This window comes from Dipodomys merriami, unplaced genomic scaffold (genome assembly GCF_024711535.1).
Source record: "Dipodomys merriami isolate MVZ:Mamm:240054 unplaced genomic scaffold, mDipMer1.0.p SCAF_70, whole genome shotgun sequence".
Classification (NCBI taxonomy): Eukaryota; Metazoa; Chordata; class Mammalia; order Rodentia; family Heteromyidae; genus Dipodomys; species Dipodomys merriami.
In genome coordinates, this window is record NW_027206291.1 from 5,887,054 (window position 1) to 5,911,195 (window position 24,142).

At 53.1% G+C, this 24,142-nt stretch overlaps 4 protein-coding genes across 12 annotated transcripts in view; 3 read left to right on the forward strand and 1 right to left on the reverse strand.

Annotated features, from left to right (window-relative positions):
- Positions 1-9,713, forward strand: part of Dot1l (DOT1 like histone lysine methyltransferase) — a 66,651-nt gene extending 56,938 nt beyond the window's left edge. For 6 of the 8 annotated variants that reach the window (XM_070007944.1, XM_070007945.1, XM_070007948.1 and 3 more), the window contains 2 exons: positions 3,422-3,486; positions 3,778-5,328. In XM_070007944.1, coding sequence (XP_069864045.1) covers positions 3,422-3,486; positions 3,778-4,748 — 1,036 coding nt within the window. In that variant the 3' untranslated portion in view covers positions 4,749-5,328. Of the gene's footprint in view, positions 1-3,421; positions 3,487-3,777; positions 5,329-5,394; positions 6,032-7,131 lie in introns of those variants that run through there. The other 2 variants (XM_070007952.1, XM_070007946.1) reach the window with 2 other exon arrangements.
- A 379-nt stretch (positions 9,714-10,092) lies between these two features.
- On the reverse strand, positions 10,093-12,346 carry Plekhj1 (pleckstrin homology domain containing J1). Of its 2 annotated transcripts, XM_070007956.1 has the most exons (7): positions 12,255-12,346; positions 12,029-12,137; positions 11,878-11,945; positions 11,732-11,798; positions 10,840-10,930; positions 10,676-10,739; positions 10,093-10,603 (listed from the first exon to the last, which is right to left on the reverse strand). In XM_070007956.1, the coding sequence occupies exons 2-7, from the start codon at positions 12,120-12,122 to the stop codon at positions 10,496-10,498; spliced, it is 492 nt and encodes a 163-aa protein (XP_069864057.1). In that variant the 5' UTR covers positions 12,123-12,137; positions 12,255-12,346; the 3' UTR covers positions 10,093-10,495. The 2 variants fall into 2 exon arrangements, with proteins under 2 accessions (XP_069864057.1, XP_069864058.1); XM_070007957.1 differs by lacking the exon at positions 12,255-12,346 and having other exon boundaries at positions 11,878-11,942; positions 12,029-12,199.
- Positions 12,347-12,431: 85 nt separating this feature from the next.
- Sf3a2 (splicing factor 3a subunit 2) lies at positions 12,432-20,749 on the forward strand. Its single transcript, XM_070007953.1, has 9 exons — positions 12,432-12,541; positions 16,549-16,712; positions 16,934-17,005; positions 17,156-17,202; positions 17,575-17,684; positions 18,721-18,770; positions 18,854-18,994; positions 19,697-19,765; positions 19,854-20,749. The coding sequence occupies exons 2-9, from the start codon at positions 16,587-16,589 to the stop codon at positions 20,628-20,630; spliced, it is 1,392 nt and encodes a 463-aa protein (XP_069864054.1). The 5' UTR covers positions 12,432-12,541; positions 16,549-16,586; the 3' UTR covers positions 20,631-20,749.
- Positions 20,750-21,279: 530 nt separating this feature from the next.
- Amh (anti-Mullerian hormone) lies at positions 21,280-23,950 on the forward strand. Its single transcript, XM_070008072.1, has 5 exons — positions 21,280-21,685; positions 22,207-22,349; positions 22,524-22,632; positions 22,725-22,878; positions 22,971-23,950. The coding sequence occupies exons 1-5, from the start codon at positions 21,280-21,282 to the stop codon at positions 23,854-23,856; spliced, it is 1,698 nt and encodes a 565-aa protein (XP_069864173.1). The 3' UTR covers positions 23,857-23,950.
- Positions 23,951-24,142: the final 192 nt, after the last annotated feature.

The following is a 24,142-nucleotide window of genomic DNA, read 5'->3' on the forward strand; positions in this document are numbered from 1 at the left end:
TGGGCTGGGGGCTGGGGTTCCCAGAAGGAGGCCTCAGTGATAGGCCACAGCTGTACCCCCACCTGCCCAGGAATTAGGTGAGGGGTTGGCCTACTGACTGGCATTGACCTTGAAAAGGCTTTATTTTTAATTAAGATTTTTAAAATTAGCATACGTTAGTTGTACAATGGGGAGGATTGTTGTGACATTTCCATACATGCATACAATATATATTACTCTCTTGCCCTGACTTTTTCTTAAGACAGTTATTTCAAAAGGTTTCATTGTTGTGTTTTCATACACATATATAAAGCACTTAGACCATATTCACCTCACTCACCCTCTCCATTCATCCTCCCCCCTCATAGATATTGGACCCTGACAGAGCTCACTTTCTTGTTCTTTTTTTTTTTTTTTTTTTTAAATTGCACCAAAGAAGCCAGGTGCTGGTGGCCCACACCTGTACTCCTGGCTACTCAGGAGGCTGGGATCTCAGGATCACTGTTCAAAGCTAGCCCGGGCAGGAAAGTCCATGAGACTCTTATCTCTAATAAACCACTAGAAAACTGGAAGTGGTGCTGTGGCTCAAGCAGTAGAGTGCTCACCTTGTGCTGAAGAGTTGAGGGACAGTGCCCAAGCCCCAGGACTGACAAAAAAAAAAATTGCACCGAAGGGTTTTACCATGGTATTTAAGACATGTGTATATTGTATTTTAATCAGAATAACCCCTTCCATTGTTCTCTCCCCATCTCTCCAGCCCCCTGTCATTCAACAACTTTCAGTGTAAATCCTTATGCCATCTTCATACGATCTACTCTCTCCATTCATTCATTCTTTTTCCCTCTCCCACATCTCCTTTGTTTCCTCAAACAGTATCATAGTTGTGTTCTATGTATGGCATTTACTGGGATATGAACTTAAGACTTGGGGTAGACTTTATGTTTGCTACTACTAAAGCCATGCCTCCAGAACTTGTTGCTGTTTTGTTTGTTTTTTGCTGGTATTGGGGTTTGAAATCAGGCCCTCATGCTTGCTTGGATTGCTTGCTTGGCTGGCACTCTACCACTGGAATCACACCTCCAGCTCTGCTCTGTTTTTGTTTTTGTTTTTGTCAGTCCTGGGGCTTGAATTCTGAGCCCTGGGCTTTTTTTTTTTTTTTTTTTTTTTTTCCCCTCAAGGTTAGCACTCTACCATTTGAGCCACAGCACCACTTCCATCCAGCCTTTTCTATGTATGTGGTACTGAGGAATTGAACCCAGGGTTTCATGCATGCAAGGCAAGCACTCTACCACTAAGCCACATTCCCAGCCCTGCTCTGGTTATTTGAAGTAGAGTCTCACTTTTTTTTTTTTTTTTTTTTTTTTGCCTAAGCTGGTCTGGACTCTCATCCTCCTTATTTATACTTTCCACTGTAGTGCAGTCCTCATATTAATAGCTTTGCACTGTAGCTGGAATTACAGGCTCACACTATGGTATCCATCTTTTTCTGTTGATCTTGCTAACTTTTTGCCTGGGCTGGCCTTAAACCATAATCCTCCCCTTCTCTGTCTCCCAAGTAGCCAGGATTATAGGCATGAGCCACTAGTGCTTGGCTGTTTTTTGTTGACTTTTTGAGATACCCTTGCCCAGGTTCACCTAGAATTTTCAGTCCTCTCGGTTGCTGGGCCACCAAGCCCAGCTCTCACTGGTTTTGATTTGCATTTCATATTCATGCTCTGGACTGTTTGTATTTGTCATGTGGAGAGAGTGTATCAGGTGTTTGCTCTTTAGTTGTCAGTAAGCTTTGCATATCTGGGTGTAACCTGTCAGTTAGTGGGGCCTGTAGCACTCACTGCTATCCTTTCCTGGGTGATGTGTGTTAGTGTGTTTGTTACTAGGGATTGAATGAAGAGCCTCAAACTTGGTAGGCAGGCACTGCCACTGAGTCCTGCTTCCAAGCTCTTTTTTGTACTAATTTTTGAGATAGGATATTCCTTCCTTCCTAGCCATGTACCTGAACTATGATTTTTTTTTGGGGGGGGTCCGGTCGTGGGGCCTGAACTCTGGCCTGGGCGCTGTCCCTCAGCTCTTCAGCTCTACCGCTTGAGCCACAGCGCCACTTCCGGCTTTTTTCTTTTTGCTTATGTGGTGCTGAGGAATCAAACCCAGGGCCTCAGGCATGCAAGGCAAGCACTCTACCACTGAGCCACCTTCCCAGCCCCTGAACTATGATTCTTGTAGTTTTTAGCTTCCCTGTATTACCTAGGATGGCAAGCACAAGCCCACCACACACAGCTTCTTCCTTTGAGATTTAATCCAATGGATTTTTCTTCCCTGGGTCTCCTGGAACTATGATCCTCCTGATCCCAGACTCTTAAGTAGCTAGAATTACAGGAGTGAACCACTGGCATCCGGCTCTCTTTTTATGTCAGTGAAGTCCAACAGACTTACATTTTTTTCTTTTTAAAATACAATTTTGTAATTTTGTAATTTTTTTAAATTTTATTGTAAATGTGATGTACAAAGGGGTTACATAGGTAAGGTCATTACATAGGTAAGTACATTTCTTTTTGGGGGGAGTGGTTGGTTGTGGGGCTTGAACTCTGGGCCTGGGAGCTGTTCCTCAGCTCTTCAGCTCAAGGCCAGTGCTCTCCCACTTGAGCCACAGCACCACTTCTGGTTTTCTGGTAGTTAATTGGAGATAAGAGTTTCACCGACTTTCCTGCCCAGGCTGGCGTTAAACTGGGATCCTCAGATCTCAGCCTCCTGAGTAGCTAGGCTTACAGGCATGACACCTGCTTAGTACATTTGTCAACAATGTTATTTATATCTCCTTCATTTTCACCCATTTCCCTCCCATCCTGTTTTTTCTCTTTAACTATCTTTGGTGCCATATCCAGATTATTTTGTGTGTTCCTCTTTCATATATATAAATTGTGTTAAAACTTTCATCCTTGGGTGTGCCATACTGGCATTGGAGAATAGTCTTTAGTAGCTTTAGGACCTTCGGGTTTTTTTTTTTCTGTGTCCTTGGAGCACACATTGACCCTAGAAATGTGTGATAGACATTGACCCACACAGTAAATGGCTGAAGAATGTGATGCTGGCTGAAGAATGTGATGGCCTGGTCCAGTGCCATCTTGTGCCACACTGGGCTCCAGGACTAAGAAAGGGCTTGGGACACAAGCGGCCCTACTCAGGCCCTACCTGCTTCTTGGTGCATTAGGAAAATGGATCCTGCTCACCTGCTGTAGCTCAGCAGAGGAACTCTTGTCTCTATAGAAAGATGAGACTGAGCTTGGATTCTACTGGTTGCCAGGTCTCACCTGGCTGTGTTCAAGTGTCCTCCTATAGGGATCCGGAAAATGGCTTTGTGTCCATTGCTTCCTGACCTCCCTCAGCTAGCTGTTCAGTGTTAGTAGCCCTGTTAGGATACACTGATGCTGTTGTCTTTCCTTAACAGAATTGAGAGAAAAATTGCAACAATCTCCTTAGAAAGCAAGTCTCCCCCGAAGACCTTGGATAATGGTGAGTACAATGTGTCTGGGACCCAGGTGTGTTTATGTCAGCCTGGGATAGTCTGTACTTGCTTCCTGGGGAAGGTGGGCTCTGAGCTCCCTTCATGGGGTGGACAAGCCCTTTCTGAGTGGTCTCATGCCGCCCACCTCTCTGTCTCCCATCCACCTCAGTCCTGTCTCCACATCGTGCACACCTGTGGTGTGAATAGCAGGAGCACTGGGTCCCAGATCTTGTGCTCAGCGTCAAGAACAATCCGGGCAAGCACAGTGGCTTCACCTTTCTGCCTTTCCTGTCTGTCAGGTGGCAGCTTGGTGGGGAGGAAACTGGCACCTGCAAGTGAGCCCATCAACAGTAGCAAGTGGAAATCCACCTTTTCACCCATCTCCGACATCGGCCTGGCCAAGTCCACAGACAGCCCACTGCAAGCTAGCTCTGCCCTGAGCCAGAACTCATTGTTTTCGTTCCGGCCAGCCCTGGAAGAAGCCTCGGCGGCTGAGGCCAAGCTCACTGCACATCCAAGGAAAAGCTTTTCCAGCACCCTATTGGGTGCTGACGGACTCAGTCCAGGTGCCAACCCCCCCAATGGCCTGGCCTTCAGTGGGGGCCTGGCTGCAGACCTCAGTTTACACGGCTTCAATGACGGTGCTTCCCTTTCCCACAAGGTCCCTGAGGCAGCCAGCCTGAGCACCCCACTTAGCTTTCCTTCACAGCGGGGCAAGGAGGGCACCTCGGAAGCCAATCCCTTCCTCAGCAAGCGGCAGCTGGAAGGCCTGGGTGGCCTGAAGGGTGAGAGCAGTGCTGGCAAGGAGGTGGGAGAGCTGGGCCTGCCCCTGTGCGGGCCCACGGACAAAACAGCTCTGCCACACAGCAGCAGGGCTAACAAGGGCCGGGACCGTGACCTTGACTTCAAGAGTGGCCACAACCTTTTCATCTCTGCTGCGGCGGTGCCTCCCAGTGGCCTTCTTGGTGGCTCTGGCCTCCCCACAGTGGCATCCTCTGCAGGCAGCACAGCCCCCACCACTCAGACACACCGCCCTTTCCTGAGCACCTTCACGCCCGGGCCACAGTTCACCCTGGGCCCTATGTCCCTGCAGGCCAATCTCAGCTCAGTGGCCGGCTCATCTGTGCTGCAGTCCTTGTTCAGTTCTGTGCCGGCCGCTGCAGGCCTGGTACATGTGTCATCTGCTGCAACCAGACTGACCAACTCCCACGCCATGGGCAGCTTCTCCTCCGGGGTGGCTGGTGGAACTGTCGGAGGTAGGCAGAGGTAGTCCAGCTTCCAAAGGGAAGGGGGCTCTGGTTTCCAGACAGGTGGTGCCTCCCAGGAGCACTCAGTTCATCACAGGCTGCTTCACTGGTTCCTTACACAGCCCTCTAGAAGGGGTGAGGCCAAGCCACACAGTCCCCTGTACCCTTGTCGCCACATCCAAGTAGGCGATTGTTGTGAGGCTGGGACTGTCTTGAGTTAGCCTATTCAAGTTGTCGTATAACACGTGCCCTCTTATTTCCAGAAGACCACGGTGCATATAATTAAGGCAGTCATTTTGCCTGGGTCTCGCCTGTTTGAACCCATGTGCCCTGCGGCAAGGCCATGGGAGCTGGCATTGGGCAAGGGAACCCTGACAGCGCCAGTGCAGATGCAGGACAGAGTGTAGCCCGGGCCAGGTGGGCTGCACTCTGGGCCTTGGCTGTGCTTCTGGCAGGGCGGAGTCGGGCAGGTGTGCCCTAGGGGCGGGGCCTCAGTCTGGCGCAGGTAAGTGTCCTGTGCTGAGCCCCACTGCTTGCCGCTTGTGCCTGCACATATAACTCGGAGCCGCCGCTGTCATTCTGCTTTTCCCTGTTTTGTGACTGTGCCTTTTCTTCGCTCGCCTAGCCCATGCCCGCCTGTTGAAGCTGAGTTTTCTCTCCTGTTTGCAGGTATCTTTAGCCACACGGTGCCCTCCGCCTCTGCTCATCCATTTGGAGTCAGTGTCAGCAGTGGGGCTGTGTGTAGCAGCGCCAAGCTGGGCCTGAGCCCGCTGCAGGCAGTGGCCAGCACCTCGGCCTCTTCCTTTCAGGCCGCGGCCTCCGTGGAGACTCGGCCGCCCCCTCCGCCCCTGCCTCCCCTGCTTCCTCCTCAGCACCTGGGCCGGTCCCCTGCGGGGCCACCTGTCCTCCACGCCCCCCCTCCACCTAACGTCACCTTGCCTCCTCCCCCTGCGCTGCTGGCCTCTAACTCTGAACCCGTGCTCCTGCAGAACCTTGCTTCCCTCCCATCTAACAAAACTTTCTTAGCCCCCTCCTCTGCCGCCTCTCTGCAGCCTGCTAACGCAACTCTGTCTGTCAAGCTCGCCTCCCTCCCGCACAAGGTCTCCCATCCCTCATTCACGGTGCACCACCAGCCTCTGCCCCGGCTGGCCCTGGCACAGACAGCACCCGCCGTCCCGCAGGCCAGCTCTGTGGGTCCACCTGCTGTATGGGTTTCCCTTGGCATGCCGCCTCCCTATGCCGCGCACCTTTCGGGGGTTAAGCCCCGATAAAGACCTTGCTTAGCTAGCAGTTCATATTCTGTAAGGTAAGGCTAGAGCCACACGAGGTGGTTCCCTCGAGAAAGCAAACCATCCTTCCTTTTGCCCAGAAGACAGCCTGGCAAGGCTTGGTAGAGGTCTCTGGGGTTCAAGCTGCTGTGCCCGTCTTTCCAAAGGGGTAGAGCTGGGAAAGGGAGGCTCAGGGAAGCCCTCAGGGTCACAGACTTGAGCATTGGGGTGTGGGCCTCCTGAGTCCAGAGGATGCAAGCTCTGCGTGACAACTCTAGCTAGCACATAAAGGACAGTCCCTGGTAGTCCAGACATTGTGGGCAGTCAGGGCTCATGTAGCCTCATTGCAGTGCCCAGTTGCCGTGCCACTGGCAGAGTTGCTGTGTGATGAACACTCATAGGCCTGTGTCCTCAAGCACTTGAAACTTCATAGGGTGTTGAGAGTTGAAACTTCATAGGGTGTTGAGAGTTCCAGAGCTTTATGCCTATAATCCTAGCTTCTTAAGAGGCTGAGGTCTGAGGATCAGTGTTTGAAGCCAACTGGGGCAGAAAACTTCTCAGGACTCCTAGCTCCAATTAAGTAGCAAAAAGCTGGAAGTGGAGATGAGGTCAAGTGGTAGAGCTCCAGCCTCGAGTAAAGAAGTTGAACAAAAGCATGAGCCCCAAAACTGGTTCAAAAAAAAAAAAAAGTTCTAAGCATGCAGTGCCCTTGTTATACAGTAGGCTGAGAATGGGGGGTGGGGAATGCAGCCAGCTTTGGGGGGGCAGGGGTGGACAACCTAAGAGGTCACCACACTCTGGCCTGAATGGGCCAAGTCTAAGGCTGCTTGACTAGGAAGTGGGGAAGAGCTTGCTAAGGTTGCTTGGGGGTCTAGGGTTGTAAGTGAGAACAATGTGCACCTTCCTTGGGTGAGAAAGTAAAAAGGCCTGAGGGCAGCTTGCCTGGCTTATTATTCAGGGAAGGAAATGTTTTAGTGAGGTTGTGCCTTCCAAGTGAGGCATCCATGGCGGAAAGTCCAGGGGCTAAGGCCATGATGTCCTTTTCTTGGGTATCTGTAAACTTCTAGACAGAAGTGTGGTTGTAGGGGTGGTAACAGCCTCTAGACAGGCTGTAGCTACCCTACTTTTGTGTTCTCAGAGGGTGACTGGTGGAAGTAGGCCAGCGGCTGGCTGCAGTGGCTCCAGGCAGTGTTTGCTAGCAGGCAATACTTGTCTGTCCTGTCCCTGCCTTCACTCTGTCTGCCTGGGTGTGTTTGTAGATCTTTATTCTACCTGAGTGAGTGCTGGGCCCCTCCAGCGGGCTGCTAAGCGGCTGCTCTCCCTCTCCCTATGCCCCTGCAGGTAACTAGGACTTCTACCTCAACCGTGCGACCTATGCAAGGACGGTGTGGACCAACGCCTGCTGCCTGGTGCTGCCAGCTTGCTGGGCTCCACCCAGAGGGCGGAGACAGGAGAGGACAGGAGCTCCACTGTGAATCGGTGGCACCCGCAGGAGGTGCTGGGGCTGGTCCAGTTTGTACTGTCGATAGTTTTAGATAAAGTATTTATCATTTTTTTAAAAGTATAAACAATTCTGACTTATTTTATTCCATCTAAGTCGTTAAAGGCAACCTATTGAGAAATGTCTATATAAGAGAGAATCTATATAAAGACTCGAACTTGCAGGGCTGGCCCACCAGCGGAGACGCCGACTGCCTGCCTGCTCCGGTGCTATCTCACCACCAGGCCCGCACTAGCCTCCACCTTGGTGCTGCCCTGGACATTGACCAACGCCAAAACCAGTTCTCAGAAGCGCCGGCTGCTTGTTAACTGTACCAAAGGCATGCCCAACTCTGGGGTTTTTTCATAGGGTCCTTCAGAGGATGCCAGAGCTTACCTTCAGACCTCCCCACCCTCCCACCCTTACCCCTCTGTCAACCTTGCCCCGTCACTGTGAATGCTCCAGCTGGTAACTGGCTAGCTAGGGCTGTGCCTTTGGCATATGAGCAGGGCTGGCAGGTGCTGGGGTGGACTGGGACCTTGGTTTGGTGCAGCAGGCGGCATTTCCAGCTGTTCTGAGTGGTGCTGCACACATGGCTTTGTACTTGATTCCTGGAGGCTGGTTTGGCTTGTTTGACAAGTGCATTTACTTTTGTATTCCTTTGCTTTTTCTGACTTGTGGCAAGCTGGCTGGGTGACATGGGGCAGGCCCGCCGTGGGTTCCTTGGTGTTTTGTGTATAGGAGAGAGTCACACTGATGGGTGACAGTATTTTATAGAGATGTGATGAAAATTTATAAATTTCATAGACTTGACTGCATTTATTTTTAGATTGTATAATGCACAATGAACTTAAAAATGAAAGTGAAGGGGGAAAATTATTTATTTGAAGGCACAAAAATGGTTACCTGCCCTGGGGCTGGGGACCCTGCAGGAAACATGGCCCACCGTGTCCTCTGGTCAGCTCCAGCTTGCCACTGCTCCTCTAGCTGCTGTGGATGCTCCTAGCTAGGCATCCTCAACCCCCCAAATTGGCATCTTTAGCCTGGGGGCAGATGTGTTAGATGTAGCCAGACTGGCCAGGGCACAGCAAGAGCAGGACTTCCTGGGCTTGCTTATAAGCCTACCCTGGTTTTGACCTAGATCTGACTCAGAAGCCTGAGCCTCGGCTTCTAGTTGGGAAGGGAGGGCCTAAAAGCATCAGGCCTATCTCTGCACTCAGCCCCAGGCAGGGGGTCCCCTAAGGAATCCTGTGTATCAGGTCTAACCCACCCTGACTGGAGCCCCGAAGATGGTGCTGGTGACTCCTCCCCTTCTCCTCCTCATTCAGTGTTGGTGCTCTTCTGCTGGGCCTATAGGTGCTGTGCCTCATTCCCTTGGACCCTGGGGGTGGAGTGGGGAGAGAAGGGCCCTCTAGGACACTTCAGGGTGATAGTAGCAAAGCTGGCACATAATCCCTGATTTGGAAGAAAACACTCTTTTAACACTTGTGTGTTCTTGCCTGCCTGCCCACCCAGGCAGCCACAGCTCGGTGCACTTGGGCCATGCTACTGCATGGATTCCTGCTGACAGGCCATATTTAATAAATATCTGTCCTGTGACCTGATCTACATACTTGAGTGCTGGGAGACAAAAGCGTTGTTTGGGGCGTGTGCCCAACACAGTGCTGGGTGGCAGAGTACCCAGCACCCAGCATGAATACATGTCCCCACTTTGAGCCACCAGAGGGACAGACACTGGCTCTGGCTCCAACAGGCCCCTTGCTCCCTGCACAGATACCCACTGACTTAAGTGTTTTCCTGCAACTGGTATTGGGACAGGTGGTATTGTGTCAGAGCCTGATGTCATTTTGGTGGTCCAGGCCATTTGGATTGAGGGCATGCTGCTGTGGACCTAGTCTCCCTGTGGCTCTTGCCCAGGAACTGACCAAGAAATTGTAGAGATTAGGACAATATCTCCTCACACACAGATCTGGGAGGCACCCTGCTAACTAGCAGGAACTGGCTCTCATGTCTTTATGCTATACCACTGGTAGAGACTAAAACTCCCTCATTCCTCTGTTCCTCCCGCCCCACCCTCTACTCCATTTATAAGTCCAGTACCACACAGCATTCCTCCCTCTGGCCTTCATCTGTAACTTGGCACAGCTCTGCTTCTTCCTGTAGTGAGCTCTGTACTTAACGGGTGTCCCACTGCATTGTTTTTGCCTCTAGGCACTGTAATAAAATCAATCTTCACTTGAACCTGGTCTGGATTACAACGTTTCTTCTATGGGCATTCATTGACATGGGAGTAGACAGTGGCAGAGACCCCCAACTCAGGGAGAGTCAGCCCTCTTAGAACCACATGTAATGGACCCAAGCCTTCCAGATGAACAAAGCCCAGGGACCCAGCCACAGCAGTAGAACTGGTCTTATCCCCAGGGATCACCTGGGGTCCCTTCAGAATTTCTACCACAATAGGAATGCTGCCCTTATCTGTGAGCTCTCTAGCCTAGCCTTTCCTAACTTAGGGTCCAAGGTCTCCTCTCAGAGTCAATAGTCCAACCCTGCTTGGGTAAAACGAAGGATGTGTGCTCAGGTGCCTCAGCTGCCTGCATCCTCTTCCTCACTCCACCACCATTTAGTTGGAAAAGAGGTACCTTTATTGAACAGAGTAAGTGAATTGGGAGGACCAAGGCCACCCCCATCAGCAGGAGTCGAGTTCACAGCTGGTCGAGGGAGACTCCCTCCCCCCCTCCCTTACTATTCACAGCTTCACCTAACTATACATTCAGCTGGTACGGGGCAGGAGAGCTGCCACAATCAGGTGTTCTCAATGGATGCACCTGAGCTGGTGGCAGCAGCAGCACATACACAGAAATGCCAGACCTGTCAGGTGGGCTCCAAGGCACCAGGGCAGGGGTGCTTGCTAAGCTGTTTCTCTTAAACCCTATAGCCCCTGTTCGCCCCCACTCAGCCCTCTAACAACTCCCATCACAGACCCAGGCATTCAGAAATCCAAGGCAGAGGCCTTGGTGGAAGGTCAGTCCAGTGCATCTAGCCTGGAGCCAATGCAGGACCACCCATCCACTGGTGTGCCAGTCAGCTGGAACCTGGCCTCCTCGGATATGCCGAACTGCTCCAGCGGATCCTGTGGAAGTGGACAGGTGGCATTAACTAGGAATAAGGAGGCTGCCCTTCTTACCTCCAGCCTTGCACATACCTTGCCTGTCATCTTCTGGATCTCATTCCTGTAGAAGATGAGGCTTTTCCGCATATACTCATAACTGGGGAAGACAACGGTGCTTATTCGTTTGTTGTGTCAGGTTCCCAATTCCACCCCCTCATGGCTATTGTGCCCTACCCTCCAGGCTGTCCGAGCCCCACCTGGCCCGCCGCAGGGCCTCCACCCATGCCTGACACTGCTCCTGACTGCAGCACTCAAAGTGGTACTTCCTCTCTGGGTCTTCCAAAAAGCCTGCAAAGGAGAATGGGGAAGAGGGAGGGAGTTGCTTCTGCTCTCTGACCATTTGGTCCCCACCCTGCTGGCCAGTACCAATATCCTCTTTCCAGGCCCCAAAACTGCCCCTCCTCTGGCTCCCTCACAGGCTCATCTGCACCACACCACCACACCTTAGAACCTGAGGGCTGCCTGATGTGAAGCAGGGCTTTTCGACATAGAATTAAGATGAGATCATTGGGGAGGACACTGGACTGTTGTGTTTATATAGGAGAGACATGCAAACAACCACACAGATAAGGAGAATGCTGTGTGGAGATGAAGGGAGAGGTGGGGATGAGTGAAACCTCAAGCTAAGAAACTAATATGGGGGCTAGGTTTGGGATAGAGTTCACCTTGACTGGAGTCACACTTGCCCACACCTTGTCTCTGGCCTCCAGAATCTAGAGACTTTCTGATATTTAAGCCACCGAAGTCACAATACCGAATCTTTAATGGCAGCCCTAGAAGACGGGCTGAGACCTCATCTACCCTGGTATAACATTCCTAGTCGCCAGCATCCGGGGCAGGCACTGGAGGTGGGAAGAAATGAACCACCAGGCAAGGCCCTCTCACATCCAAAGGACCGAAAAAGTCCTGGTGCTATGTTTGAGTGACAGCGGAGGCAGATGTACCCGAAGTTGAAGAGCCATTATGAGAATGACAGCTAAGACAGGTGTGCCGGGCAAAGGAGACGAGAACCTGACCTTGACCCGCCCGTAGCCAGTCCAGGGGCTCCCGTTGGAGGGGAGGGAAGGAGGGAAGTCTGGATCCACTCACTGATGGAGAAGGCGCTGGGCTCTTCCTGGGACACTCTGCAGCGCTCCAGCAGCAGGGCTCCGAGGGGCTACACAAGACAACGGCCATGAGCATCGGCCGCTGGCCCACGCAAGGCCCCTCTCGCTCTTCCCAAGACCCTTACCTACCTCGGCCTCGTCTGTGCGGAAGTAGAAGAGAAAGTTGACCACCAGCTTCACCAACCGCCTCTTGGCTACTGCAGGCACAGGGCGGGGTCAGCGTGGTGGCGGGACCCCCCGCCCGCCCCGGAGCCCCAGCCCCGGCCGCCGGCCGGCTCACCGCTGCCTTTCTTGGGGCCCCGCATGCCCAGCTCCGCCGCCATTTCTGCTGGCTGCCGGGATAGTGCGCGCAGTTCCTTTTCGTTATAGCGCATCGCGCGGCCCGGGTTCTGGAACCAGAAAACACAGGGCGAGGCCGCTGAGCCCCCTCCCACCCCCAGCCCCAGCCCCCACGCTCGAAACTCAGTCTGCGCCACAAAGGTCTCAGAGAATCATCCCGGAAGTACCGCCAGGGGTTACTGCGCCTGCGCGCTGCAGGCCGGCCATTCCCGCCTTGTTCCCGGGAGTCCGCCAGGTGAAGGCGCATTTCCGGATCCGGCCGGGGCTCGCATCCTCCATCCACTTCCTGCTCTTAACCATTCATCCGGGCCACTGGGCGGGCGGGGCATGCGCACACAAGAAGTTCCGCCTCCATTTGACCCGGAGTTGGTTCTTTCGCCCGTAGTACGCCTGCGCAAAGCCAAGTCCTGGTGGTCGCTGAGAAGGCCTTGGCTGTTTGAGGCCTTTGGCCCGGGTGAGGGACGTCGGAGACTGGGGCTAGCAAACTGCTTGGGGTAGTGGGGATGGGGGTGGAAGTGGGTGGCGGCGGGGAATCTCGGGGATCGCTGGAAGGGGGCGGGTTTGGGAGCGTGGTGCCTGCGGCGGCCTGCACTAACACCGCCAGAACCCGTTCTTTCGAGGGTGGGCGGGCCCGCGCACTCCTGGGAGGGCTTGTGGGGTTGAGGCCGGAATTCCCACTTTGGAGGTCTAAGGCCCTCCCGGTCCGTCCCCCCCTTTGGCATCGCAGCATTTCCTGGAGGTTTTCCCGGGCTTTGCGCGGGGGGGGGGGGGGGGTGGGCTGAGGGTCCTCTTGGCGGGTCCCTTAACCCAGATAAGCGCCTCTATTCCTTTAACTGTAAAACGGCCAAGGCGACACCCAAAACGTTCTATGGTTCCGTTTTGCTTAGGGCGCCCCAAGAAAGCGGACTTGAATCACTTGGACCGAGGCGCCTGCCCACCTAGCTTATAGAACCAGCACAGAACTGCTAGGAACTTCGAAAAATAATCGTTCGATAGGTGTGACATAGTATTTCCACCAAAAACTAATTTTATCTGTGCTCCCTGGTCCGGAAGCCATCTAGTCTTGTCTTTTTGTTGTTCTTTTTTTAAGCCATTTGCTTCTGGTTTTAGGCATCTGTTGACTTTTTGTGCATAGTTGATAAGGTCTCCTGCTCCCTCGTCCTCTCCCTGATTATTCACCTTCATGTTCATCAAACCTTTTATTTCTAAGATTGGAAATATACTGCTAAAGCAAGTAATGTGATCAGAGGGTAGGTTATCATTGTACTACACATTTTAGAAATTAATTATTTTCTTTGCCAGTTCTGGGGGTTGAACTCAAGGCCTGAGTGCTGTCCTTAATCCTTATTTCCTCAATTCTAGCCCTTTTCCACTTGAGCCACAGTTCCACTTGTGTCTTTTTTTGGGTAGTTTCCCTCTCCCCAGAGCTGAGGACTGAATGCAAAACCTTGCACTTGCCAGGCAAGTGTGCTTCCACTGAGCTAAATCCCCAATCCCCTTTTTGGGTAGTTAATTGGAGCAAAGAGGCTCACTGTCTTTCCTGCCCTAGGCAGTTTCAACCATGATCCTTAGATCTCAGCCTTCTGAGAAGTTAGGATTACAGGTGTGAGTCATAAGTGCCCAGCGTTTGTACTTTTTGGGAGGAGGGGGAGAGTTGTGAGGCTTAAACTCTGGACCTGGGCATTGTCCCTGAGCTCTTAAGCTCAAAGCAAATGCTTTACCACTTGTGCCACAGTGCCACTTCTGGCTTTTTTTTGCTTATGCAGTGCTGAGGAATCGGACCCAGGGCCTCAGGCATGCAAGGCAAGCACTCTACCACTGAGCCATCTTCCCAGCCCCCTTGGCTGGCTTTTAATCATTATTCTCAGGTCTCAGCCTCTTGAGTTACTAGGATTACAGGTGTGAGCCTCTGGCCCCTGGCTTATACTATTTTTTTTTTTAAATTTAGGTTTTTTAGGGTTCAGTTTTGTTTTAGGTTGATTTAAAACTCAACTGTTGGGCTGGGGATGTGGCTTAAAGGTACAGTGCTGGCTGGGAAGGTGGCTCAGTGGTAGGGTGCTTGCCTTGCATGCATGAGGCCCTGGGTTCGAGTCCTCAGTACCACATAAGCAGAAAAAGCCAGAAGTGGTGCTGTGGCTCAAGTGGTGGAGCGCTAGCCTTGAGCTGAAGAGCTGAGGGACAGTGCCTAGGCCCAGAGTTCAGGCCCATGACCGACCAGGAAAAAAAAAAAAGGTAGAGTGCTTACCTAGCGTGCATGAAGCCCTGGGTTCAATTCCTCAATACTACATACACAGAAAAAGCCAGAGTAGCGGTGTGGCTCAAGTGGTAGAGTGCTAGCCTTGAGGAAAAGAAGCTCAGGGACAGTGCCCAGGCCCTGAGTTCAAGCCCCAGTCATGTCACAGACTTCCTTGCCCTAGCTCTTCTCTTGGCATTTCGTGGTTTGGTTTGTTCTGTTTTGTCAGTCATGGGCTTGAACTCTGGGCCTGAGCACTGTCCCTGAACTCTTCAGCTCAAGGCAAGCACTCTACCACTTGAGTACAGTGCCACTTCCGGTTTTCTGATGGTTTATTGGAGATAAAAGAGTTTCATGGACTTTCCTGCACGAGCTGGGTTTGAACGGTGATCCTGGGATCTTAGCCTCCTGAGTAGCTAGGATTACAGGAGTGAGCCACTGGGGCCCAGCTTAGTCATTTGCATGGGTGGGTGGGTGGGACTGACTGTTCTGCTCAAGGATGCTAAGCTGCTGCTTTCCTGGGCAGTCTTCTGTTTTTAAGGAAGCCAATGCATTGTGGTCTTTTGTTGCTGTGTTGTTTTGTTTTTTTTGCCAGTCCTAGGACTTGAACTCAGGGCCTGGGTTCCAAGGCACTATCCCTGAACTTCTTTTGCTCAAAGCTAGCACTCTACCACTTGAGCCACAGCATCACTTTTGGCTTTTTCTGTTTATGTGGTACTGAGGGATCGAACCCAGTACTTCATGCATGCTAGGTAAGCACTCTACCACTAAGCCACATTCCCAGCCCTAGCCAATGCATTGTTCTGTCAGAGCATGTCTTAAACTTGGTAGCTCTTGTAGAAGTAGCTGACTTTCTAGTTTTGAGTTCTTTGTTATTTGAACATGGATTTATTTAGAAATTTGGCTGGGTATAAAATGAGTCCATAGGCTGGTTCTTCCTGAGGTCCTAGGGGCAATCAGTATCCTACCTGTCCCAGCTTCCAGGGGGCCATAGCCCTCAGCTCAAGGCTCCTTTCTCCTCATTGAGAGTAGCAGCACAGTTTCTCCCAATCTGGAGTAGGGCCCTGTGATGATGACATTGGGCACAGATGATCACCATGTCAAGATTCTTGATCACATCTGTACATTATTTTAGTCATAGGATTTTTGTTTTAAGTCATCACTGTAGCTTGAAATCAGGGCCTTGCATTCACCTCACACTTGGTATTTTACAATTTGAGCTACCCATTGGATATGGAATCTCAAGACTTTTCTGCTTGGACAGGTTTCAGACAGTTCCTTTGGTTCTCAGCCTCCTAAATAGCTTGGATATAGGCATGAGCCAGCAGCACCTGGCTGTTAACAGGTTTTGGGAAAGAAGACAAAGATGTCTTAAGTAGCTGTCCTTCACTTGATCTGGGCCCTGCGTCTGAACCCCCTAGGTTTTAAACCTGGGTCAGATGTTAAAAGTCCACAGTGTTGGGTGGTCATGGAATGCTTCTGGGAGATTGGGTTTGATTGAGCCTGAGAGAATGTGGGAGGAAAGAACCCAGAGGCATGGAAAAGATTTTGAAGGGTTCAGGAAAGCCTTCTTGGGCTACATATGGTCTCTGGGTGGGTGGGGGGGGGGAGGGAGGGAATTTTTGCTGGTTAAGTGAAGATAAAAGTCTCAAGATTTGTTGTCAGAATCTCAGTCATCAGATCTCAACCAGTAGCTAGGACTATAGGTGTAAGCCACTTGCACCCAGCTACAAATGATTCTTGAATGTATCTTGTTTGTCAGACAGTGGAGGTCCAGACATGGATATCTTCCTGGCCTTCAGCAAATATATAGCAGTCTAGAAAAATATGTCAGATTGTGGAACATGTAGTCATCTAAGAAGTGAATTCAGAACAGGAGACAATCTAGGATCCATCTAGGAAGGCTTCCTGGAAGTGGTGAAGTTTGTTGACAAGAACTGGCCTCACCTTCCCTGTTTGTGTCTTGTCCTTTCTGATCTCAGGCTTTTCATTTGAAGGCCTACAGTAACTGCCTTCTTTCCATGGTCACTTAGGAATCATTAAGTATCTAGATTGGAGTTTCTGCAGATAAGTGCCAGTATCCTTGTTTCTGTGTCTGGCCTGCAATAGGCCTTGGGGGTTGGTTAAACTTCAGCAAGTACAGTGTGGATCCATGGATGGCCTCATACTTGCCTCATGCCTGGCCACTCCATGGTCCTTATTGCTCTCTCTCTCTTTTATTTCTACAGGTTTCTCCCCTGTCTCCTAAAGCCCTAAAGCCTTCACCATGGACTTCCAGCATAGACCCGGGGGTAAGACTGGCAGTGGAGGTGTTGCTTCCTCTTCTGAGAGCAACAGGGACCGGCGGGAGCGCCTGCGACAGCTCGCCTTAGAAACAATCGACATCAACAAGGTGAGCTAGGCCTCTTTTTCTCTTCTCTCTTCTTGCTGGGGATGCTCCCACTGGGCCACAGACCAGGTCTCAGAAGCATCAAAACTAGTACCATTAGGGAGAGCCAGGCTCCCCCCAGGCTTGACTTTGTCTGGGCATGGGGTTTAGGGACTAGGCAGGTCCCAGAGGGACCTGACCCTGGGACCATATCTTGTACTAACGAGGATTTATTCCCTTCCCAGGACCCATATTTTATGAAAAACCACCTGGGATCTTATGAATGTAAGCTTTGCCTTACACTTCACAACAATGAGGTGAGTTCTCAGCTTTACTATTTGAAGGGCCTAGCCCAGGTTTACTGACCTGTCACCAGCTCTGCTAACCTGCTTCCTGATCAGCCAGGGATTGTAGGCCATCCCATGCAGAAGCCCTTTGGGTCATGTGTGTTTCCTTTCCTTCTTCAGGGGAGTTACCTCGCACATACTCAGGGGAAGAAGCATCAGACCAACTTGTGAGTACCTCCCTCTCCTCAATGGGATGCCATGTAGTATGTATAGAGGGTGTGAAGCCACCCTGGGCTATTACTGGCATCCTTCATGGATGGGTGGGCATGGAAGAGAGGATTGGATCCCCCACCCAAGTATGGGTGTGCTCTCCCTGATGTTAACTTCTTGGGTGAGCCAGAGAGCTCCTCAGCTAGGTGAGGTGGGACTGGGAAAGTGTTTTTACTTCTGCTGCCTTACTGTAGCTTTGTTCCAACCCTCTTGTTTTTATTCCTCTACTTGGAGATGAGCTCCAAGGTTGTGGGGGCTCTGGCACCTCGGCCAGTGGCCTTGGTAGCCTGGGTGGAGGGGCTGTATCACCATGTCTTTTCTGCCTGTAGGGCTCGGCGTGCGGCCAAAGAGGCCAAGGAAGCCCCTGCTCAGCCAGCACCAGAGAAGGTCAAGGTGGAGGTGAAGAAATTTGTGAAGATTGGCCGCCCCGGTTACAAAGGTATGTCTATGGGACAGGCAGCCAGCCAGCCCACAGCTGCCTTGGGCATGAATGAGCTCTTTGCACCCTGGGCCACACAGAGCTACTGTTCTTTGACCTTCACACAGCAGTCTTCCCCTCACCCACAGCCATTGCTGCTGCCAGGAACTGGCAAGCGGCCAATAAGTACCCTGCCTCTTACCTGTAGCAACCCCCTTTTCTTAAGTTGAACCTGGGTGCTAGTTCCAGGTAACCTCAGGAGAAAGGAAAAGTAGGGAAGGAGGAATAGTTTGTCTAACAGGTCCATTAGTGAGTGCTGTTGGGTGACTTGGGGCAGAAAGCTGGGTAAGTGGCCAGGTGGGAACCGAAGGAGCTCCGCAGAAGGTGGTGGGGATGGACCTGCCTGGTGCACATGGGCCCGCAGGAGTAGCAGGATCCAGTGGGAGACCACTACTTTCAGCAGCTGTTAAGGACACAAGCAAAGCTTCCTTCCTGCTTGTCTCCAAACACAGGGCTAGCCATTCAGGTTGGCTGCACTTGACCTTCCTGGATGCACTCAGCATCCAGTGGTGATGGGAAAGCCTGACAACAGGTCCAAGTGCAGAGAAATTGCCTGTTGGGTAGTGGTCTCGTCTTTAGAGTTTCTGGAGCAGAACATATTCTGTTGTCCACCAGAGTAATCAGTCACATGCTCCAAACCCCACATGTCCTGTCTCTTCATTATTTTATTTTATTTTTTGTCTGTCATGGGGCCTGAACTCTGGGCCTGGGTGCTGTCCCTCAGCTCTTCAGCTCAAGACTAGCACTCTACCACTTGAGCCACGGTGCCACTTTTGGCTTTTTCTGCTTATGTGGTGCTGAGGAATCAGACCCAGGGCCTCATGCATGCAAGGCAAGCACTCTACCACTGAGCCACCTTCACAGCCCTGTCCCTTCATTTTTGCCAGCCAGGAACTCCCCAGATCCTTCTCCCCCTCTGTTGAGTGTGTATATTAGACCACCCTGAGGCCTTTGGCTCTGGGAATATAAATCCCTTGAACTAAGCCTTGTGTTGCAGTGACCAAACAGAGGGACACTGAGATGGGCCAGCAGAGCCTCCTGTTCCAGGTAAGACAGGGCAAAATCTTGAACAAAAGGGGGACCCTAAAGATACCCCTAAGGCAGTGCTAAAACTGGCTGTGTCCCCTCAGATCGATTACCCTGAAATTGCTGAGGGCATCATGCCCCGTCACCGCTTCATGTCTGCCTATGAGCAGAGGATTGAGCCTCCAGACCGACGCTGGCAGTATCTGTTGATGGCCGCTGAGCCCTATGAGACCATCGCCTTCAAGGTAATGTCACTGAAGTCCCCTGTGAGAGGGTGCTGCACAGGGTAACTTGGCAGCCAGTTCCCATTTCAGACTGGAGATGTCTCCAGCATGAACCTTCATCTTAGGGTGTTGCCTTTGGCTCCATGGTGTCCATGAAAAAATGAGGACCAGCTGGGCACCAGTGGCTCATGCCTGTAATCCTAGCTACTCAGAAGGCTGAGATCTGAGGATCGTGGTTCAAAGTCAGCTTGAGCAGAAAAGTGTACAAGACTCTTATTTCCAACTAACCACCAGAAAGCCGGAAGTGGCACTGTGGCTCAGGTGGTAGAGCACTCACTTTGAGCTGAAGAGCTCAGGGACAGCTCCCAGGCCCAGAGTTCAAGCCCCATGACCAAAAAAGACCAGTATTGGTTAAAGTCTGGATCTGTGAGGCCTTTGGCCACATTACTTTATCCTTGAGTCTTATCTCCTGTGTCTCCATTGAATTAGTACATTACAGCAAGGGCTGAGCATAGTAGCACACTCCTGTTATCCCAGCACTCAGGAGGCAGAGGCAGAAGGATTGAGACTTTCAGGTCAGCCTGGGCTGCATAAGAAGATCCTGTCTCAAAAAAGGAACATAGATCAGTTGATAAACAACCAAGATTAAACTTCCTGCATAAAGGCCTACAGCTATAGGCCATAGGGTCCTAAAGACTTCTTGTGGCTTCCTTTATATTCCAGGTGCCCAGCAGGGAGATCGACAAGGCAGAAGGCAAGTTCTGGACCCACTGGAACAAGGAGACCAAGCAGGTTAGCTGTAGGGCATGGGCATTCTGAAGCTTCCCCATGGGGCCATGGACTAAACTAAACCTACACTAAACCCTCTTGTGTCTCTTAGTTTTTTCTCCAGTTCCACTTCAAGATGGAGAAGCCTCCAGCACCACCCAGCCTTCCTGCAGGGCCCCCAGGTGTGAAGCGGCCCCCACCTCCGCTGATGAATGGCCTGCCCCCTCGGCCTCCACTACCAGAGGCTTTGCCTCCACCTCCACCAGGAGGCCTTCCTTTACCCCCTATGCCCCCCACCGGGCCTGCACCCTCTGGACCCCCGGGACCTCCCCAGCTGCCTCCACCAGCCCCTGGGGTCCATCCCCCAGCCCAAGTGGTCCATGCTCCCACATCTGGCGTCCACCCAGCTGCTCCTGGGGTCCATCCACCTGCCCCTGGAGTCCACCCTCCAGCTCCTGGAGTCCACCCTGCAGCCTCAGTGGTCCACCCCCCCACATCTGGGGTTCACCCCCCTGCTCCAGTGGTTCACCCACCAGCCCCTGGGGTCCACCCACCAGCTCCAGGAGTCCATCCACCAGCCCCAGGGGTCCACCCTCCTCCATCAGCTGGAGTTCACCCCCAGGCCCCTGGGGTGCATCCTGCTCCTGCAGTTCACCCCCAGGCTCCTGGGGTGCACCCACAAGCCCCTGGGATTCACCCACAGGCACCTGGGGTACACCCTCAACCTCCTGGGGTTCACCCTGCTGCTCCTGGAGTACACCCTCAGCCTCCTGGGGTTCACCCCTCAAATCCTGGGGTACACCCTCCAACTCCCATGCCTCCCATGATGAGGCCTCCACTCCCCACCGAAGGCCCTGGGAACATTCCCCCTCCTCCCCCAACCAACTGAAAAATGCCCCCCCTTGTGAGTCTGGTTTTCTGTTTTCCCTATTTTCCCATGGAGACATTGCAAGCTTTTGTATTTTGTACTGTCCCTGGAGCCCAGTAAACAGCCTCCCCATGTCTGCAGTGGACTGATGTGTGGCTATGGGTTATGGTGGGGTGGAAGGCTGAATCCACATGGGAGGAAATGACAACTGCTAGGAGCACTACAGGTGGCTCATAGGACAATGGGAACCTTTCAGACTATCCCAAACTAGGAAGGTTCCTGGGATGTTCTCTTGGGTGTTCAGGCCTGGAGGCCTGAACTTGGGCCCCAGAGATGGATTTGTGAGCTGGACTGGCACTTTGTCCTCCAGCCATGCCTATCCAGCCTATGATACAAACTCCAAGGCAAGAGATCTGCCTGGGACACCTGCCCCACCCCCAGTTTACAGTTCTAGGAGGGATCCTCAAGGACGACACCGGCCAGTGTGATCACAGGCCCAGCTTTGTTAAGAGATAGGTGGCCTGCCAGGAACAGAAAGCCCTTTGAGAGGACTGCCACCCACCTGTCCAGGCGCCCAGTGGGGCACTACACTGTCCCCCAAGGTCACTCCCTCCCCCTCCGGATATTGTGTCTACCATATAAACGTGTTCCTGCCTAGTCCCTCAACACCATGATGCTGCATCTGCCTCATACTCAGTGGGTCCTGCTGCTATTTACTATGGGGATTGTACTGGGAACTAAGATCCCTGAAGAGTCTACTACCAGCACTGGTGGCCTTGTCTTCCATAAGGACTGGGTCTGGCCAGCAGGGAGCCTCCTGGACCCCTTGTGTCTGATGACCCCGAGCAAGGCCAACAAGAACAAAGACCCTCTGCAGGTGGTGGGGTCTCTGAGCACCTATGAACAGACCTTTTTAGAGGCTGTGCAGGTGGCCCGATGGGGACCCCTAGACTTGGCCACCTTTGGGGTCTGCAGCTCCAGTGACTCGCAAGCTACTCTGCCTGTCCTACAGCACCTGGGGTCCTGGCTGGGGGACCCTAGAGGGCAGCGATTGCTGATCCTGCACCTGGCTGAAGGTATGTGAAAAGCCCAGTGGCTCCATTTACTCAGCACCACTCACATTAAAAGAAGGATCCTCCCAAGTAAGATGGAGTGCTGTGGAGCCTCCACCAAGGCCCAATGCCACCTGTGGTTCCAAGGCCAGACCCAGCAACTGGGCTGTGGGTCTCTGCCAAGGAAGCAGCAAGTTATCTCTGCTGTGTCTGGGAACTGGAAGTCCCTGGGCTGGCTCCCATAGAAGCAGCCAGGAACCAGACTAGCAGGCCCACAAAGTAGGACTGGGCCTGGAACTCCAGAGCCAATCAACCTAAAGGTAAAGAGGGTAATCCCCATCCTGCTACTGTCAGCCATTACCACCGCCAAGCTCACTTATTTTCTGGCCACAAGAGGGTGGCACAGATGGGCAGAAGAGCAGGACCAGACAGCTTTAGCCGCACTGGGCTCTGGAATGCTCCAGCTGGGGAGGGGCTCTCCCTTCAGGATGGGCTTGGGGAGTTACTGGCCACTGACTTATGTTGTCCCCTTGTCCTGGCTGCAGTGACCTGGGAGCCCACGTTGTCACTGAGATTCCAGGAGCCCCCACTTGGAGAAGCTAGCCCCATGGAGCAAGCACTGCTGGTGCTATATCCTGGGCCTGGTCCGGAGGTCACTGTCACTGGGACTGGGCTGCAGGGCATTCAGGTACTTGGGAGTTGCCTGGGCTGCTAGAAGTCCTCTATGCAGGGAAGAGGCGTTGGGCTTTTCCTAAGGTCTGCACTTAGTGAAAAGGCTCCAAGTGCAGAATTTTGAAGGGGTGGGAAGCTGGGCTGGGCATGACCATCCTCATCCAGCCTGGCTGAGTCACCATTTCCACAGAGCTTCTGCCCCACCCAAGACACACGCTATCTGGTATTGGCTGTGAATCACCCCGCAGGGGCCTGGCATGGCCCTGGACTCACCCTGAGCCTTCGAACCCGTGGAGACGGTATGCCTGTGTGGAAAGGGAAGGGACTGGGCGGCAGGTGGCTTGCTTGCAGCTTAACTGATCCTGAGCCAACTCTGTGCTAACCTCCACAGATGTCTCCCTGAGTACTGCCCAGCTGCAGACCCTGCTGTTTGGCTCCGACATCCGCTGTTTCACAAGGATGACCCCAGCCCTGCTCTTGATGTCTGGGCCTGCCCTGCTGCCCGCGCACCGCCAGCTGGACATCATGCCCTTTCCACAGCCCAGGTGCGCGCAGGCCCGGAATATGAGCAAAGGAGATGGGGGCTGGAGGTCAGCACAGCTTCTTCCCCTCACGATGCCCACTACTGCTGTTCCAGGCCTTTCTCCCAGTCAGAGGAACTGCCGCTCAGCAGCGACCCCTTCCTGGAGACGCTCACGCGCCTGGTGCGCGCGCTACGGGGATCCTCGGCCCAGGCCTGGCCACCCCGCCTGGCTCTGGACCCAGCAGTATTAGCCAGCTTCCCACAGGGCTTGGTCAACCTATCGGACCCCGCAGCGCTGGAACGCCTGCTCAACAGGGAGGAACCGCTGCTGGTGCTGCTCCCCCAAGCTGCAGCCACTACCGGGGATCCTGAGCAGCTTCGTGGCCCCACATCGGCGCCCTGGACCTCAGGTCTGGCACGCCGGGTGGCTGTAGAGCTACAGGCGGCAGCCGCTGAGCTGCGGGGCCTCCCTGGGCTGCCTCCAGCTGCACCTCCACTGCTGGCGCGCTTGCTCACACTGTGCCCGGGTGATCCTGGCCAATCCCGCGATCCCGACAGCCCCGGGGACCCCCTGCGTGCGTTGTTACTGTTGAAGGCGCTGCAAGGCTTGCGCACAGAGTGGCGCAGGCGCGATCAGCGTCGGGCGGGGCGAGCGCAGCGGAGCGCTGGAGCCCCAGCCAGGGCTGTCAGCGAGGGGCCCTGCTCCTTGCGGGAACTGAGTGTGGACCTCCGAGCGGAGCGCTCCGTGCTCATCCCGGAGACCTATCAGGCCAACAACTGCCAGGGTACGTGCGGCTGGCCGCAGTCCGACCGAAACCCGCACTATGGAAACCACGTAGTGCTGCTGTTGAAGATGCAGGCCCGCGGGGCTTCCTTGGCACGCCCGCCCTGCTGCGTGCCCACTGCCTATGCGGGCAAGCTCCTCATCAGCCTGTCCGAGGAGCGCATCAGTGCGCACCATGTGCCCAACATGGTGGCCACTGAGTGTGGCTGCCGGTGACCCTCGAACCCCACAGACTTCTGTGCCCAGGGGGAGGCCAGGCGTGCCACAGCCAATGAATACCCTTCTCATATATTTATTCAGACTCTAAGCATCACCCCAATAAAGACCAGCAAGCACCCGGCTGGGTTGTCTGTGCTTGTATGGGAGCCCTTTTGCCTTCTGTCTTCTCCAGGGTAAAGCTCCATCACTGCTGTAGGTGCTTGCTGACAGTTTTCCTCGCCAGTAGCTTTCCATCCCCATCATTTAAGCCTTGTGTTCAGGCATAGAGGAGTTAGCTGGCCAG

Bases quoted from the DNA above. Each gene is read 5' to 3' on its own strand.
- Plekhj1 (XM_070007956.1), bottom strand. From the start codon at position 12,122: ATGCGCTATAACGAAAAGGAACTGCGCGCACTATCCCGGCAGCCAGCA. The intron at 11,946-12,028 runs GTGAGCCGGCCG...CTGTGCCTGCAG, and splicing joins GGGCCCCAAGAAAGGCAGCG to TAGCCAAGAGGCGGTTGGTG. The intron at 10,931-11,731 runs GTGAGTGGATCC...TCTCCTTTGCAG, and splicing joins GCCCAGCGCCTTCTCCATCA to GCTTTTTGGAAGACCCAGAG.
- Sf3a2 (XM_070007953.1), top strand. From the start codon at position 16,587: ATGGACTTCCAGCATAGACCCGGGGGTAAGACTGGCAGTGGAGGTGTT. The intron at 17,203-17,574 runs GTGAGTACCTCC...TTCTGCCTGTAG, and splicing joins AAGAAGCATCAGACCAACTT to GGCTCGGCGTGCGGCCAAAG. The intron at 18,995-19,696 runs GTAATGTCACTG...TTTATATTCCAG, and splicing joins ATGAGACCATCGCCTTCAAG to GTGCCCAGCAGGGAGATCGA.
- Amh (XM_070008072.1), top strand. From the start codon at position 21,280: ATGATGCTGCATCTGCCTCATACTCAGTGGGTCCTGCTGCTATTTACT. The intron at 22,350-22,523 runs GTACTTGGGAGT...CCATTTCCACAG, and splicing joins CTGGGCTGCAGGGCATTCAG to AGCTTCTGCCCCACCCAAGA. The intron at 22,879-22,970 runs GTGCGCGCAGGC...CTGCTGTTCCAG, and splicing joins ATGCCCTTTCCACAGCCCAG to GCCTTTCTCCCAGTCAGAGG.